Source organism: Lathyrus oleraceus, chromosome 7 (genome assembly GCF_024323335.1).
Source record: "Lathyrus oleraceus cultivar Zhongwan6 chromosome 7, CAAS_Psat_ZW6_1.0, whole genome shotgun sequence".
Taxonomy (NCBI): Eukaryota; Viridiplantae; Streptophyta; class Magnoliopsida; order Fabales; family Fabaceae; genus Lathyrus; species Lathyrus oleraceus.
The window spans coordinates 166,429,560-166,447,548 of NC_066585.1; the positions used below are offsets into that span (position 1 = coordinate 166,429,560).

General features: G+C 38.7%; 2 protein-coding genes and 1 non-coding gene across 4 annotated transcripts; 2 read left to right on the top strand and 1 right to left on the bottom strand.

The window, feature by feature from the left end:
* Positions 1-3,292: 3,292 nt before the first annotated feature.
* On the top strand, positions 3,293-3,399 carry LOC127109339 (small nucleolar RNA R71). Its single transcript, XR_007796652.1, has one exon. It is a non-coding gene; the product is annotated as a small nucleolar RNA R71 (small nucleolar RNA).
* Positions 3,400-7,067: 3,668 nt separating this feature from the next.
* On the top strand, positions 7,068-9,962 carry LOC127105663 (uncharacterized). 2 transcript variants are annotated; one of them, XM_051042865.1, is made up of 4 exons: positions 7,068-7,262; positions 7,836-9,081; positions 9,185-9,338; positions 9,431-9,962. In XM_051042865.1, the coding sequence occupies exon 2, from the start codon at positions 7,913-7,915 to the stop codon at positions 8,351-8,353; it is 441 nt and encodes a 146-aa protein (XP_050898822.1). In that variant the 5' UTR covers positions 7,068-7,262; positions 7,836-7,912; the 3' UTR covers positions 8,354-9,081; positions 9,185-9,338; positions 9,431-9,962. The 2 variants fall into 2 exon arrangements, with proteins under 2 accessions (XP_050898822.1, XP_050898821.1); XM_051042864.1 differs by having other exon boundaries at positions 7,836-9,338.
* A 4,555-nt stretch (positions 9,963-14,517) lies between these two features.
* LOC127105664 (linamarin synthase 1) lies at positions 14,518-15,094 on the bottom strand. Its single transcript, XM_051042866.1, has one exon. It carries the CDS (start codon positions 15,065-15,067, stop codon positions 14,585-14,587), a length of 483 nt encoding a protein of 160 aa, XP_050898823.1. The 5' UTR covers positions 15,068-15,094; the 3' UTR covers positions 14,518-14,584.
* Positions 15,095-17,989: the final 2,895 nt, after the last annotated feature.

Genomic DNA, 17,989 nt, shown 5'->3' on the forward strand with positions numbered 1-17,989 from the left:
TTCAAATGCTCTAATCTGGAAAGATGGTCAGCAACTACGTTTTCTGTTCCTTTTTTGTCTCTAATATCTAAGTCGAATTCTTGTAGCAAAAGGATCCACCTGAGTAATCTAGGTTTTGCATCCTTTTTGCTCAGAAGGTAACAGATAGTTGCATGGTCTGTATAGACTATAATCTTAGATCCTACAAGATAAGACTTAAATTCATCGATTGCGAAAACTACAGCTAAGAGTTCCTTCTCTGTTGTTGTATAATTTAATTGAGCGGCATCTAGGGTTCTACTAGCGTAATATATTACACATAGTTTCTTATATTTTCTTTGCCCTAGAACAACTCCTATAGCGAAATCACTAGCATCACACATTATTTCGAAGGGTTTAGTCCAATCTGGAATTTGTAGAATGGGTGCTGAAATTAATGCTTGTTTTAAATGGTTAAAGGCCTCAATTCATTTTTCATCGAAAATGAATTCAACGTCTTTCATCAGAAGCCCGATCAGGGGTTTTGTTATTTTAGAAAAGTCTTTTATGAAGCGTCGATAGAAGCGGCGTGTCCAAGGAAACTACAGACTTCTCTGATTGTCTTAGGAGGGTTAAGGTTTTCTATAACTTCTATCTTTGCTTTATCGACCTCAATGCCTCTTTCAGATATTATATGTCCTAACACTATGCCCTCTTTAACCATAAAGTGGCACTTCTCCCAGTTTAACACAAGGTTAACTTCTACTCATCTCTCTAGGATTTTCTCAAGGTTAATAAGGCAGTCTTCAAAGTCTAATCCACACACTGAGAAGTCGTCCATAAATACTTCCATAATTCCGTTGAGATAATCTGCGAAGATTGAAATCATACAACATTGGAAAGTAGCTGGCGCATTACAGAGTCCAAACGACATTCGTCTGTAAGCGAACGTTCCGCAAGGTCAGGTAAAGGTTGTTTTCTCTTGATCCTCAGGGTGAATGGGTATTTGGAAAAATCCAGAATATCCATCAAGATAACAAAAGTAAGAGTGTCTGGCAAGACGCTCCAGCATTTGATCTATGAATGGAAGGGGGAATGGTCTTTCCTAATTGCCTTGTTGAGCTTCCTATAATCTATGCACATATGCCATCAGCCTTCTATGCATTTAGCGACATGCTCTCCCTTTTTGTTATGCACGACTGTGATGCCTCCCTTCTTGGGTACCACATGTATATGACTTACCCACTTACTATCATAAATATGATAAATTATACCAGCTTCCAGTAGTTTAAGGACTTCCTTCTTCACCACCTCGCTCATTACAGGGTTGATTCTTCTCTGATGTTCTCTGGAAGGTTTTGAATCCTTCTCTAGTGAGATCCTGTGCATACACACGGATGGGCTGATACCTTTTAAATCAGAGATGTTGTACCCTAAGGCAGAGAGGTATCTTCTTAAAACATTCAAGAGTCGATTCGTCTCGTCTTGATTTAAGGTGGCACTAACTATTACTGGGCGGTTCATTTCTTCATCCAAAAACTCATATCTTAGGTTCTTGGGTAGTTCCTTAAGTTCTTGGGTAGGTTTTTGAGAATTAGGTGAAGGGTTTGGAGTAAGATCCATACATTCGTTAGTGTGAGGTTTCGTTTTTTCTAACTCGTCATCCTTTTCATTCGAGTTTAAAAATGGTTCGATCTTAGGTTCTCCTTGATCGAATTCTCTTATGCATTCATCTATGATATCGATCACATAACATGCGTCTCCTAGATTTGGTGTCATCAGGAATTTCGAAAGAATGAACTTGATCTTTTCATCCCCTACTTCAAAGGTTAATTTCCCTCTTTTAACATCTATTATAGCTCTGGCTGTTGATAAGAATGGTCTACCTAAAAGGATAGGGATATCTTCGTCTTCTTTGATATCCATGACCATAAAGTCTGTTGGGATATAAAGTTGACCGATCCTAACTGGGATGTCTTCTAAAATGCCTACAGGATACTTAACAGACCTATCGGCTAATTGAAGGGACATCTTAGTTGGTTGCAATTCTCCTAGGTTTAACCTTTTACATACAGTTAAGGGCATTAAACTTACACTAGCGCCTAAGTTTAGGAAAGCTTTGTCGATCACATGACTCTCTAAAATGCAAGGTATAGAAAAACTACCAGGGTCTTTCTCCTTCTTAGCAAGTTTATCCTCGAAAATAAAGTTGTATTCCAAGGGTTTTGGATCGTCGAGCCTACGCTTGTTGGTTAAGATGTCTTTGAGAAATTTGGTGTAAGACGGAATTTGGGTGATAGCTTCGATGAAAGGAATCTCTACATGAAGCTTTTCTATCACTTTTATAAATTTTTGGTATTGGTTGTTAATTTTGGTTTGTTTAAGTCTTTGGGATATGGGATTGGTGGTTTCTACGGGGGTGGCAGTTTGTAAGTTTTATCCTTGGCTTCACCTTCTTGGTTGGTTTGTTTCTCGGGTTCCTCTGGTTCCTTTTCTTGGTTGGTAGGTATAAAAGTTTTGGACTCGCTCATTGCTGGGTTACGAGGCCCTTCGTAAGCGGTCCCACTTCGTAACGAGATAGCGTTAGCTTACCCTCGAGGGTTTGGTTGAGGTTGTCCAGGGAATTGGCCTCCAGGTGTAGTTTGTGGGGCTTGGTTTTGTGCTACCTGTGAGATCTGGGTTTCAAGCATCTTGTTGTGAGTGATTATCTGATCAACCTTGGTTCCTAATTGCGTTATAAGTTCATTTACGTGAATGTTTTGGTTTAGGAATTCTTTATTTTGCTGAGTCTGGCCCGATATAAAGCTTTCCATGATCTTCTCAAGGTTAGACTTATGGGGCACAACTTGCATAGGTTGGTTTGGTTTTTGGGCTTTATAACCTTGCGGTCTCTGAGGTGCATGAATTTTGATAGGGTTCTGGTTTTTATAGGAGAAATTTGGATGATTCTTCCATCCAGGGTTGTAAGTGTTTGAAAATGGGTTACCTTGGGTGTAATTCACTTGGTCGGTATTCAGTTCGTTCAAAAGGTTACACTCCGCCGATTCGTGTCCTTTAGATCCACAAAGTTTGCATTCTATATGGACTACTGCTACGGTGTTAGTGTTTGTAGACATATGTTCGATCCAAAGGGATAAAGCGTCCATTTTCGCCTGCATCATGTATAGAGAGCTTACCTCATGTATTCCACCTTGGGTCTCCTTTTTCTCTATTGATGCTCGTTCAGTTCCCCATTGGTAATGGTTTTTGGCCATACCCTGCGGCAGCGTCGATGCTCATCTTGGTGTTATAATGGAGTCCATTGTAGAAGGTATGAACGATCAACCATTGTTCTAGGCCATGGTGTGGACAGACTCTTAATAGCTCTTTATATCTCTCCCAAGCTTCGAAAAGCGATTCTCCTTGGTTTTGAGCAAATCTATTTATTTGGTTTCGAAGAACAACGGTCTTACTAGGGGGGAAATATCTAGCAAGGAATACTCTCCTAAGGTCTTCCCAGGTAGTTATTGAGTTAGCTGGAAGTGAATCTAGCCATGAACGTGCTCTATCCCTGAGGGAGAAAGGAAATAATCTTAAACGGATCGCATCGGGTGAAGCGCCGTTAGATTTAAAGGTGTCGGCTAGTTGGATAAAAACTTTTAAATGTTGATTCAGGTTCTCGGTTGCGAGACCCGCGTATTGGTTTTGTTGCACTAATTGCAACAAAGACGGTTTTAGTTCGAAATTGTTAGCAGGAATAAGGGGGTTTACTATACTCGAACTAGGTTCCTCATCAGAGGGTTGGGCGAATTCCTTAAGAGGTCTCCTATCGCGATTCTCGGCCTTAGCTTTCTTAATTCGGATGAGTAAGAGGCGTCTACGAGTATAACGTTCGGGTTCCGCTAAAGGATCTACTAAATTTCCGATACTACGGGTTCTTCGCATTTACCGGCTAATAATGCCTTAGTCTATACGGTGTAACAACAGGGTACGAAATTTGACGAAGTTGGTCCCCGGCAACGGTGCCAAAAACTTGATCGTGTTGATTCGCAAGTGCACGAATTACGTCAAAGTAATATAAAAGAATATCGATCCCACAAAGACCAATTGTCAATCTATTGATTACTATCGCTATGATGTTTATCTAAGACGGTATAAAAGAGATATTGGGTTTGCAAAATAACGGTAAATAATAAATGCATATAAAGACAGGTCGAATGTATTTCACGTCAGTTAAGTGATGTTTCGATTGTCTAAATAGAACTACTTATGAGGCAATATTTTCTACTCTTGAAAAGAATCAATTTAACAGGAACTGTCGCTTTCGCGTATTCTTAACCAAGTTTACCCTTAAATTAAGGCCTTTTATTGTCACTTATAAAAGGTGCGCAGAACGCTAAAGTAGTAAACCTATTTTTAAGAATTGAGACTCGTAAACTTAGTTGAAAAGTGATTTTGATTTGGAAAGTTTACCCAAGGAGTTTCCTGATTTTAAATCTATCAACGCGTCCGAAAACAGTTTCAAAAATAGTTTATCCTTAAAGTGATAAAAGTTCCTAGTTACTAAGCCAGGGTGCTTTCGCACTCCTCGAATAATTAAAACTAAGCAAGTTTGTTTTAGAAAACTAAAGTTAAAAATCAAAACAACCTTTAAAGTATTTCTACAGATTCAATATGTGAAACATTACTTTAACCGTGATCCTTACATTCTAACCTTTAAAAGATTTAGCCAGACATGGTAACACAAACAAACACAACGGTGTTAATCATGATGAAAAGTTTGTTTTAGAATGTGAGGCGTAAAGAGCGAGTAAAGTGCGTAAAATAAATAAAGTAAAGCGAGTGCGGAAAATAAATAAAATAAAGCGAGTGCGGGAAATAAATAAAGTAAAGCGAGTGCGGGAAATAAATAAAATAAAGCGAGTGCGGAAAATAAATAAAGTAAAGCGAGTGCGGAAAAGAAATAAAATAAAAGCGTAGACAGAAAGTAAATAAAATAAAAGCGATGCGGGAAATAAATAAATAAAGCGATAAATAAGAACCTGCTCCAAATGGAGGCTTCGATTCTGGTACAAAAATAAACCTCCGACTCCTGAAGCTAAAGACGACAACAACTCGAAGTGACCCAACTCAATCTCACAAAGGTGCGATAACCCCCCGATGTGACAGATTATCGCTATTACAAATGATAAATATATGCTTAGTGTTGTAAAACTAAGTTGGATAATTAGAAAACGAAATGGAACGAGCTATTTATAGAGGTTTTCAGCAGCTTGTAAAGACCATGGTGCCCTCCAACTTCCCCTTAGTGGGAACGTGACTTCCAAAGATGGCGCCCGCCATTCCTTCATGGCGTCCGCCATGTGTGTAAATTGGGTGGATCATGGGAACGTGGCGGTTACCTCCTAGTTGAGGGTTGGTGACTCATGGCTTCTCCTATAGCGGCCGCCATGTGAAATGCCATGTGTGTAATTTCGTCGAAAAATCCTAATTTTAGGTCTTTTTGCTTCGTTTCTTCCAAAAGAGTCCGAAAGTGCTAAATATATGAAAACAAGAGAAAAGAGAGCTAATACAAACAAAATGATAATAAAGTCCTAATAAACATGTGAAATCCGAGTCAAAAACACGGTGTAATTCAGTGTGATCATCTACCATTAAGCCTCCTTTTGGTATGCTTGATGATCATTTGGTAAGGAAAGATTCTATCTCAGGCGACTTGATTCTAAAAGATACTTATCTTTTCAAGGCTCATGCATCTTTGTCTCTTAATTGGGCAAATGTTATTTGGCCTATTGATATTCCTCCTTCTAAATATCTTTTGGTTTGGAGACTAATGAACACTAATGATCATAATGATGATGATATGCTCAAACTCAGAGGTAGTTCTTTGGCATCTATGTGTTCCCTCTGTGAGTCAAACTCTAAATCTACTTTTCATCTTTTTTTGATTGTCTGTTTGCTAAAAAGTTATGGTGCTGGCTCAATTCACTCCTTCAGACCCTTATCTATTTTACTTCTTTGGATGTTTTATGGTTGTTGGGTGATATAAGCAGTTTCAAGCATGGTAGTCTAATATTCACCTAAACTCTCATTTATCTCATCAATGCCATTTTGTTTGCTAGAAATTGTGTCAGGTTCAAAAATAGAAGAGTGTCTATGGAGCTTATTATTGTATAAGTGCCATTTTGTTTGCTAGAAATTGTGTCAGGTTCAAAAATAGAAGAGTGTCTATGGAGCTTATTATTGTATAAGTCAGGTCTCAAATCAACATCACTGAAAAAAGACCAAGACTTTCTTCTTGAAACTCAAATTTTGAATTTGCATTCAGGTCTGCTTTTAACATTCCCTTTCATCTCATTAAAGTTCCACAAATTAGAAGGTCATCTAGCCTCCTCCAAATTCAAATTGGGCGAAAGGAAATTGCGATGGAGCTTACATTCATAACTCTAACAAAACTGTTTATGACGACCTTTTCAAAGACCATAAAGATGATTTAATTGCTGGGTTTTATGAGGTTTTACCTTGGTCTTCCTTCTTTATTGTTGAATTTTCTACGTCCTTAAGACTATTAAAATTGTCACTTCTTACCATTGGTAAAATCTATGGTTGGAATCAAATTCCCTTTTAGTGGTCAAATCTTTTGGGGTCGCTGCTCTTATTCTTTGACAATTTAAACTAGAGGAAAATAGTTGTGCGGACTTTTTTTTGCCTCACATCTAATTCTCTCCGCCTAATTTATTTTATTCTCATTAACATTAGACTTGACTTTGTAAAGAATAAACTTGAATATGTAACTATTTTTGTTTAAAAATTGTAAAACAATATTAATTGTGAAAGAATTTCTTACAACTATAATATTAAAAATCGTACATTATTACGAATATTTAATTTAATAAAAAGAAATAAGAAAGCGACAGGTTGAGAAAGAACGTTGCAGTTGGATCCGATAGTTAATCCAAAATCGATGGAAACACTGACACCTTACACAACCCGACCCGATCTCAACACATTCCGCATTTGGATCACAATTTACCCGAAATTTACCCGCATTTAGTTTTGTCCTATATCTCTCTATGTCCCACCCACAAGTCCACAGTGTCCGTAAGTGGATTACTTTCTATAAATACTCGGTCCCATTCTTCTTCCCTCCTTGCTAATTTCCATTTTGTTAGTTCGGTTTAGGTGCAGAGAGAGAGAGTGTTGAGATTTTTTCTTTCATTTTTCTTATTAATTTCTCTTTATTTGTTAGGTGTTTTTTCTCTTTCCTCATTTTTGTAGGTATATTGTTGAAGAAGACTTTGTAGCTTGACTTTGTTCAAAAGCATGTGAGTTCATTTTCTCCCTTTTGATTAATTTGTTATGTACAATTCTATTTTTATTTTCATAAGTTTCTGAATACAGTTTTTTTTTAATGTTTTTTTATTGAAAATAATTAATTATTTTCATAATTTGTGTTAATTATGTTGTTTTGTTGTTAATCATAATTTGGCACTGGTTTAGATCTGCCCCATGTGGATATTTAGGGTTTGTCTTATTAGCATGAGAGGGACATGATGGTAATTAGAATTCGCAGATATTTTATATGTCATTTTGTTATTAGATATTGTTGAGAATCCATTTGGGTTTCTCTCATTTGATATAATATTGTTTATTTAGGTTAGGTTTTCCCTTTTTCATCTATGGTTTGAGATCTAAATTTATGGAAGGAATTTTCTCTTTTAAGTTTAACCTATAATCAATTTTTAAATGGAATAATTAGTTGTAGATAAGTATGTAATTAGTTTATTGTTAGAAGGAAATTAAAGTGAAATTAGTGTATGAGTTAAGTAATTAGACACAAGCGGGTCAGTTTCTGTTGAGTTTGACTGAATTCTATGTTGTTGTGGTGGGCCCTGCAGACGATTCAGGGAAGGCCGTAAAGTTGGAGTGAAATTAGATTGAAATCTTAGAAGTTTCTCTCTTTGGATTTGAAGAAATGGAGGTATATGGAAATTCTATGGTTGCCGCTCCTTCAAATGTTATTTATCTGTCAAGTATTTTGGGCCATGATGGTCCGAGTTCTGTTCACAAATGCGACTGGAAATGCCAGAACGAACGTGTTTGCGGAAACATGTTTCGCTGCAAGCTCACAGGGCTGACACACATCTGTGATAAAAACTGTAACCAGAGAATTCTGTATGATAACCATAGCTCCCTTTGCCTAGCAAGTCGTCAGATTTTCCCCCTGACTCCAACAGAAGAACAGGCAGTGAGAGGCGTTCGAAGGAAGCTCGACGCGGCAGAGAGTTCGCCTGTTGATAACATCGGTTGTAAGCGTAGGCGGGATGCACAGTTCCATCCTTCTCCATTTGAGAGATCTTTCTCTGCTGTCAGTCCTATCTGCAGCCAAGTTGGAGACGGCATGGATACAAATTAGATATCGAGATTCATATAACTGAAGGAGATCTTTATCGTTTTTTCCGTTTTTTTTTACTTTATTACTGATGAGTATCCATAACTGAACTTGAACACTTATGAATCGCCGATTGGTGGACATGATGTGTCCCCATTCGCCGTAGGTCGCCTTTATGTTTCTAGTAATAATGTAATGCAGTATTTTAAGTAGCTTGACTGTTGAATGGAGATTTGAGCAGGCTGTGTGTAAACAGTTATGAGACTTGAATTGAAATCCGTTTCTTGCTAACTTACCGAGAATCTGACTCTTATAGCTTACCACAGGATATGTTCCGGCATTCTATGATGCTTTAATTTATATGGACCTGGTTGATGTAATTATTAGCAATGTTTCTCATTTTCATGTATCTGTAATCATGAAGCGTCCATATTCTAGTATTAGAGTGGCACACTTGTGTATTCTTCCACTTTTGTTTACTATGGTTCTGTTAAAACAGAAAAAAGTATCGATCTTGTTCCTGCTGGTAGCTCAGGTTTTATCCAGTTCTTCATATGCAAGTTTTTGGGTTCTTATGACGGCTGGTTTACTAACTTTTCCTCTGTTACAGGCTCAAGGGAGATGATACTAGTTTTCATTCAAACTTGTTTTGAATTGAATTTCTGTTATTTTTTATGGTTAAAATTGATTGACAAATGGCTGTGTGAGTTGAATGTAAATTGTGCAGGTTTTGAAGCATATGTGCTAGGAAGGTGCCTTCAAAATATGTGTTACAATATTGAATGATTTCTTATGATCGATTTTCTCTGTCATAATGACATGAAATACTGATAAAATTTCATTTTCTTGATGTAGGTACATCCATTGCAAGTTTAGCTTGTGTCTCTCTGTCTTGGCCAAAGTTTGGAGAATGGAGCTGTGAAGAGTTAAAAGGATATTTTGACGCTACAAGATGTCAAAAGAATTGAGGCAGGAGCAGTTATGACACTCTATATCGAAGGCTGATAAAGTAGGTAGCGCTGATCTTAGATATTCATTCTCATTGAATTTCAGACTGCATTGTGTTTGATTTCTCCATTATATATGATCTATTTCTTGTAGAATGTGAGGTGAAATTGAGCGAATAAAGGGTTGTCCTCACCAAGAAATCTATCATCACTGTCACCAAAAATATCTGCATAATGTGTTCAAGGATTGAAAGTAGAGTTTCCTTTGAGGATGTGCAGATGGGCTAGATAGCATGATCTCAAATTTATCATAGTAAATTGTGGTTAAATAGGGTCTCATAATAGATTTGTTAGAGTTAAACCATGATTAAATAGGGTTGATAATCATGGTTAACCTATACAGGATCTTCAAAAATTTCAGAAAACCCTGATTGAAAGTAATAGCTTGTTTTTGAATTGAAGGATTGAATGTAACTTATCTGAATTGCCTTGTTCATGGCATCAGCTGAATTTCTTACTTCTGTTTCATTCTTAGCATATTTGTGAAGCTAGAAGATCGTTCATTTTTTTTCCTTCCAATTTTGATGTCTCTATTTCATACCTTGTTTCTTGTAAGTATCCAATCAATGAAATTCTTTTCATGTAAATGCAGCTATCCTAATGGTGGATGTTCTGATTTGCTTTTACTTTTAATGTCATTTTCCTTTGCCAAAAAAATGATATAAAACTAGGCAAATTTAATTAAAATGTGCCAAGAAGTTTCAAATTTCTTTTATTATTAGTATTACTACATGTGGTTGTTAAAGCTAAAAAATTGAATTCAAAATTCTACCAGCTTTGTTCCAGAAGTTTGTGAGGTGGGGCTAGTCTCCCAACGGGAAGACTTGATAATAATTGAGGTCATATTCAAATTTTCTATTGAAAAGTTATTCTTTAGTACCTCTCATAATTAAAGTTCAATAGTTCGGATATGTCAATGTTTTTAAGTCACTACTAAGATGTCAAAGGGAGTGGTTTGAATGATATTAATTGTGTGTGTGAAAAATCACCGTGAAATATAGCTTTTCAAAATATAATGCATATAATGCATACATAACAAGTTTCCATATACCTAATCAATATTTTTCTCTCTGTGAGGAATAATAGGTCACTTCTTTATAGGATAATCCTATGCAACTTGCCATCTTTTTGCAATCTCGAATCCCCTTTTCTTTACTAGATTCTTTGTCATAGATTTTCTTTCATAGAGATTTCCTTATTTTGTAGATTTTCATTTTTCCAATGAAATAGAAAAGGCAAAGAATTGCTTCTAAGTTAGAATTTTTTTTTAAAATATCCAAAAATTTAAAAAAAAATTCAAAAATATATAATTTTTCAACATAATTACATAAATGGCCAATTTTGACCATTTTTTACACTTAGGCGCCACCCTAGTTGGCGCCTACCCTTAATGGGTAGGGCAAGTCGCCACTAGGAGTGGCGCCTATGCCCATTCCTATTTTTTTTTTTTTTTTTTTTTAAATGTTATTTTTTTGTTTTTTTAATTTTTTTTATTTATAAATTTATATTTTTATTAATATATTAATTTATGTTCAGACATATATATAAATAAATTTTTTACAAGATATATATATATATATATATAATTTATATATATATATATATATATATTAATTTATATATATATATATTAATATAATTTATAAGTAATTAATATTATTTGTAAATTTTTGGAAAAAAAAATTAATTTATATACGTATAAAGATATGATAGACAATATTTTTAAAGATAAAGATAAAGATATAAAGATAATAAACAGAAAATATTTTTATTTAAATAATAGACAAGACAAATATTACAAAGATATGATTAATCACATATGATGCGGTCCCTGGTACGATCCGCACGGGGGAGGTCTAGTTACTCGCCTAGACGGTTCACGTGGTGGTGGTGCTTCCCTATTACCACCCCTTGCCCTAACGCGCCCCCTTGCCGCTTGCCGTTGTGGTTGGGTCGAAGTCCCTTCAGTGCTGTAGGAAAGACGGGTCCCCTCTGCGCCCTCGAAGCTTTGTCTCGGTGGGACAAACTGACTACTGCTGGGTGCGCCCTCGAATTGTGGTCTTTGGTAGTTTAGGGTTGAATCGGGTTGGCCAAAGTGCAATGTTTGTTGTGGTGTGTAGTAGTCCTGTTGGTAGTCCTCTTGTATACCCGTGTCGGGGCTAGGTGGAGGACTGGAAGAGCTTGGGAAATTGTCGTGTTGGAAGTGTTGGGATTGGTGGAAGTAGGGGGATTGATATTGTGGTAGGTGTTGGGACTGTTGATGGTGGTGGGAATGTTGAGTTTGTTGTTGGTAGTCTTCATGGTATTGGGATTGAGTTTGTGGTATGTATTGTTGATTTGGTTGGGGGGTGGACATGTGTTATGGTGGTTGTTGTTGGTAATATGGTGGTGGTGGTTGTTGTTGGTAATAAGGTGGTGGTGGTTGTTGTTGGTAAAATGGTTGTGGTGGTTGTTGTTGGTAATAAGGTGGTGGTTGTTGTTGTTGGGAATACTGTGGTGGTTGTTGTTGTTGGGAATACTGTGGTGGTTGTTGTTGTTGGAAATATGGTTGTTGCATCCGGGGATCGTCCAAATAGAACGGGTCAGACACAACCATTTCTGGATTGGTATTTGCTCTATACCAATCCACATATTCCCTTGTCGGCTTCATTTCGTTGGGCGCCACCGGAAATTGTAGAACATAGTGGGCACGGTCTTTCCACATTTTACGAAACTCCTTAGCAAATTCCTTCCAATTTTGGGCATACCACTGGTGGCTGACTTTTTTTAGATGCCAAGGTTCCATAGACATTGGGGGGCCTGGGATTTCTTGATGCATTCCGAATTGAAGCTTGACACGGTCACTTTGGTGCATCTCCACAGTGGTGAACCGCATTATGGCCGTTTTTGCTGTCCAAACAGCTGCATCTTCGGGGTTGGGTTGATGTTCCAATCCCAAATATGGCCTCCAAATAAACTGCAAAGAAAAAATTAAATATGTTATTTATCGAGAATGCATGATATTAATAAATCAGTTAGAAGCTGAGTGATTTAGTGGTAATACATCCTGTGCTCGGAGACGATCCAACAGTTGACGATAAAATATAATTTATTTTGGGGGTAAGACTGTAATCCAGTCCGGTTGTAATGAACCTAAACAAAAAAAGATAAATAATATTAGTTACAAATATTTATAGAATAAATATACAAAATGAAATAAGTTCATAAATTTACCTAGTTGCGTAGGGGAAGGAGTAGTCATTAGGATTTTCTGGGGCTAGCCTCGACAATCTCCACCACCCCCATGTTTGGAGCAAAAAAGCACATCCAGAAAATGTACAGTGCTCATTTTGTGCATTTTTACACAAAGAGCTATATAGGAATGCTAATACTGCAGAACCCCAACTATATGTGCTTATTCTATCAATGTCCCCGAGCAAACTCAAGTACATAAAATTTATGCTATTTCCCGTCCCTTCGGGAAATAGCAAGTTCCCAAACAATAGCATAATGTAAACTCGGGTTTTTATGACTTTTTCTTGTTCGGAGGATTCCTCAGTCAAAGTTATGGAGTCGTGGTACAATTGTAGGCTAGATAATTTAATACCCTGACCCCTTGCTTTGGCAGACCCCTCACCCTCGACCAGATCTACCCCCAACATTTGAACACATATTTGGTTAGGCTGTTGAACATTTCCGGTCACAGGCTTACCATCTATTCTAAGACCTAAAAGCATGTACACGTCCTCTAATGTGACAGTACATTCACCAGTTGGTAGGTGAAAAGTGTGTGTCTCAGGTCTCCAACGTTCACACAGAGCCAAAATGAATTTGGCATCAATGGTGGCATTTACGACATGCATTACATGACCGAAACCCGCACGCTCTATGTAAGGTACGCACCATGGGTCTGGATAAGGCATTGGGTGTGAACGTTGACGAAATTTCTTGGGATCCTTTAAAAACAAACAATATAAACAATCATTATATTGGACTTTTAAAAAACTAATTACAAACATACGAAAGAGGCAATGTTCAAGAAAAACTTATGAATGAGGCAATGTTTGCCCTAGTTCCTCTGTGTTCTTGGCCCATGGTAAGAAGCGACATGACTGCAATGTAGGAAGAAGCTTGGTGGATGAGAAGTTTCGCCTGAGTTCTCTGAATAAAAGTGTTAGTGGTTGATGAAAACTTGCAAGAATGACCCTCTATTTATACTCGTTTTCAAGTAGACTGAATATGCAAAAATGTGACAAGTGTAAGGCATGCGTGGTAGTGTTGGCATGCATTGGTGGAATCTGATGATGCAAAAATGTGACAAGTGTAAGGCATGCGTGGGAATCTTGCAGAATAGGTGCAGACTAGGTGGCAGTGTTGGCATGCATTGGTGCAGACTAGGTGGGAGTTGTCTTGTCTTGGGGAAGACTTGGTGGAATCTGATGATGCAAAAACGTGACAAGTGTAAGGCATGCGTGGGAATCTTGCAGAATAGGTGCAGACTAGGTGGCAGTGTTGGCATGCATAGGTGCAGACTAGGTGGGAGTTGTCTTGTCTTGGGGAAGACTTGGTGGAATCTGATGATGCAAAGGTGTGACACGTGGAAGGCATGCATGGGAATCTTGCAGAATAGGTGCAGACTAGGTGGTAGTGTTGGCATGCATTGGTGCAGACTAGGTGGTAGTGTTGGCATGCATTGGTGCAGACTAGGTGGGAGTTGTCTTGTCTTGGGGAAGACTTGGTGGAATCTGATGATGCAAAGGTGTGACACGTGGAAGGCATGCATGGGAATCTTGCAGAATAGGTGCAGACTAGGTGGTAGTGTTGGCATGCATTGGTGCAGACTAGGTGGTAGTGTTGGCATGCATTGGTGCAGACTAGATGGGAATCTTTCACGTGATTTATTGAGATTTGTTTTGTACAGTGTCAGACTGTACAGGTCAGATTAGAAGTTAAGTGTCACAGAGATAGTATAATCCAATTTTAGCTTTGATATCCCCCAATAATTTATTTAACGGTTGAAATTTGACTTTCAAATATTTATTTTAATGGTTATGGGTAATCGATCTTAAAATTCACCAAAAGTTTATTTGATTGGAATGAAAAAAATAAAATAAAACAATAACTGATATCAATATTTTGGTGTCTAAATATATTTCTCGAACACATTTACATTAGCATAATTTGTTACTATGATGCATAATAGAAACCACAAAAGTAGAGAGGCTAGTAATGTATTGCTCTTTATAAGTTAGAAATTTCAGGTTTAACATCAAAAGCACAAACTATAACAAGATGCAATATAGAAAACTAATTTAATTTTATCTTTGAATGGAAGAACTCCTCTTTTGACAAGTTCCTCAAATTGCAAATATCCAACAAAGCCACAAGCAGAAGCTGTCCATAGCTGTAACTCTAGGATCCCTAAATCTCTTGCCACTCTTCCAGCAAACCCGAAAGTTCCATCAGCAATTATGCATGTAACTGGATATGGTGATGAAGTGTTGAGCTTCATCACAAGCTCTTTGAATGGACCATAACAGTTTTTCCTAGTTGAATCACACAACGTTGGAATATCCTGTGTTGCATCCTTATCTGATTCTGGTAAACCATCAGGTATGGTCTCGAATTGAAAATCTGGGAGACCTTTCACAAACTCTTCTCCAAGAGATTTAATCAAACGTTTGTGGTTGAACTCGGTGTTGACAAAGGTTATGTGGAAACCGTTGCAACGGAAGAGTTTGGCTAACTGCATGGAAGGATTCACATGACCCTGTGCTGGAAATGGGTGTGTTGCATTCAAGGGTGTGACACGTGTAAGGCATGCGTGGGAATCTGCCAGACTTGGTGGTGAAGACTTGATGGGGAACAGGCATGCATGGGAATCTCTGAGACTAAGTTCAGGCTAGGTGGATAGGTTGGCATGCATTAGTACAGACTAGGTGGGAGTGTTGCATTCAAGGGTGTGACACGTGTAAGGCATGCGTGGGAATCTGCCAGACTTGGTGGTGAAGACTTGATGGGGAACAGGCATGCATGGGAATCTCTGAGACTAAGTTCAGGCTAGGTGGATAGGTTGGCATGCATTAGTACAGACTAGGTGGGAGTGTTGCATTCAAGGGTGTGACACGTGTAAGGCATGCGTGGGAATCTGCCAGACTTGGTGGTGAAGACTTGATGGGGAACAGGCATGCATGGGAATCTCCGAGACTAAGTTCAGGCTAGGTGGATAGGTTGGCATGCATTAGTACAGACTAGGTGGGAGTGTTGCATTCAAGGGTGTGACACGTGTAAGGCATGCGTGGGAATCTGCCAGACTTGGTGGTGAAGACTTGATGGGGAACAGGCATGCATGGGAATCTCTGAGACTAAGTTCAGGCTAGGTGGATAGGTTGGCATGCATTAGTACAGACTAGGTGGGAGTGTTGCATTCAAGGGTGTGACACGTGTAAGGCATGCGTGGGAATCTGCCAGACTTGGTGGTGAAGACTTGATGGGGAACAGGCATGCATGGGAATCTCTGAGACTAAGTTCAGACTTGGTGGTGAAGACTTGATGGATAGGCAGTAAGATTCTTGCAGTATAAATGTTCACACACATTTTCGCAAAGGTATTCACAATATCTTCACAGCAATCTTCACAAAACCTTGACAATATCTTCACAAAACCTTCACAAAACCTTCACAAAACCTTCACAAAACCTTCACAAAACCTTCACAATGTCTTCACAAAACATGGCATCTTCATCACAATACAAAATCAAAGCTCACGTCAATGGTGAGACTTATAAATGTGATATGTCTGGCTTCCTATTTAGAAACACCGAATGCACTCGTTTTTGTCTAAATAGAGGAGCTGACTTCTCTTATCTGAAGAGGAAGATTGAGTCCAAACTAAGACAACCCGTGTCCCAAATTTTTTATCAACAACCTTTTTTTCAGAAAACAACTCTGTCAAGTTTTATAAGTCATTGATTCAAAATGACATGGAGACACAATACATGCTTCGTAACCATGAGTACTCTGGTTACGAATACATAGTGTTGTACATTGTGTTGGAACAACCTCAACCAACTCAGAATATTCAATCACAGGTTATTGATCCTGTGATTGATGACGAACAAGATGCTGAGCACCACGTTGAAGACGATGTGGTTGATGATGCTGAAGACGTGGTTGATGACTTGGTGAACCGTCATTCTGAAGACGAAGACCAAGCTCAAATACCTATAGCGCAACGCTACTCACCTCCTGCGCACTTCACAACACTTAACTTGGGCGAGGATGAGCCCTCATCAGATATGTTCTACAACCCATATATGAGGTCTGATGAGGACTTAAAGAAGGGTGACCAATTTCGGACCAAGGAAGAGTGTCTGTTAGCAATAAAGAACTGGCACTTGAAAAATTGTGTTGACTACGATGTTATCAAATCAAATCCGGAAAGATACGTTATTGTATGCAAAAATCCGGAGTGTGGATATAGGTTGATGGCATCGTACAAGAAGAAGCATAATGCGTGGGTGATAGGGTCCATATCTCAAGCTCACATTTGCGTCAACACCAACATGGCACAGGATCATCGCAAACTTAGCCATGACATGATCTGCCATTCCATATTACCTCTAGTTGAGGCTGACCCGTCACTGAAGGTCAAAACAATTATCTCCCATTGTGTGGCTGTTTTCAAATATACACCGTCATACAGAAAGGCTTGGTTAGCGAAAACCAAGGCAATTGAACTGGTGTACGGTAACTGGGAGGAATCATACAAACAACTACCACGCTACCTGGCTGCACTACGATTGTATTCACCTGGGACGGTTACTATAATGGAGACCTTGCCTGCACAATCCCCTGACGGAACTCGTCTAGAAGGTAATGGAATTTTCCATAGACTTTTCTGGGCATTCCGTCCCTGCATCATCGGGTTCACATTCTGCAAACCACTTGTTCAAGTCGATGGAACTTGGCTGTATGGGAAATACAAAGGATCGTTACTGATGGCGGTCGCACAAGATGGCAATTCAAATATTTTCCCAATAGCCTTTGCATTGGTGGAAGGAGAAACGGCTGCTGCTTGGAGTTTCTTCCTTAAGAATCTTCGAACGCACGTGACTCCACAAGCTGGCATCTGCGTGATTTCTGACAGGCACGCTTCAATAGACAGTGCATACAATAATCCAGCAAATGGTTGGCATGACCCCCCGTCTACCCATGTCTACTGCATCAGGCATATTGCTCAAAATTTTATGCGGGAGTTCAAGGATAACTTCTTGAAGCAACATTTGATAAACGCGGGGTATGCATTAAACCAACCTGGATTCCAATACTATCGCCGGGAAATAGTGTTGGCAAATTCTAATGCAGGGAGGTGGATCGATAATATCGACATAGCGAAGTGGACTAGATCATACGACGATGGGGTGAGGTGGGGCCACATGACAACAAATCTTGTGGAATCAATGAACGGCGTGTTTAAGGGCATACGTAACCTCCCGGTAACCGCATTGGTGAGTGCGACCTATTTTCGGATGGCAGCGTTGTTCGTAACAAGAGGCAGGCGCTGGAATGAAGTGTTGCAGACGAGTCAAGTATATAGTGATGCCTGCATGAAGTTTATGAGGCAGGAATCTGCCAAAGCCAGCAGCCATCGGGTTACGGAATTCGACCGCCAT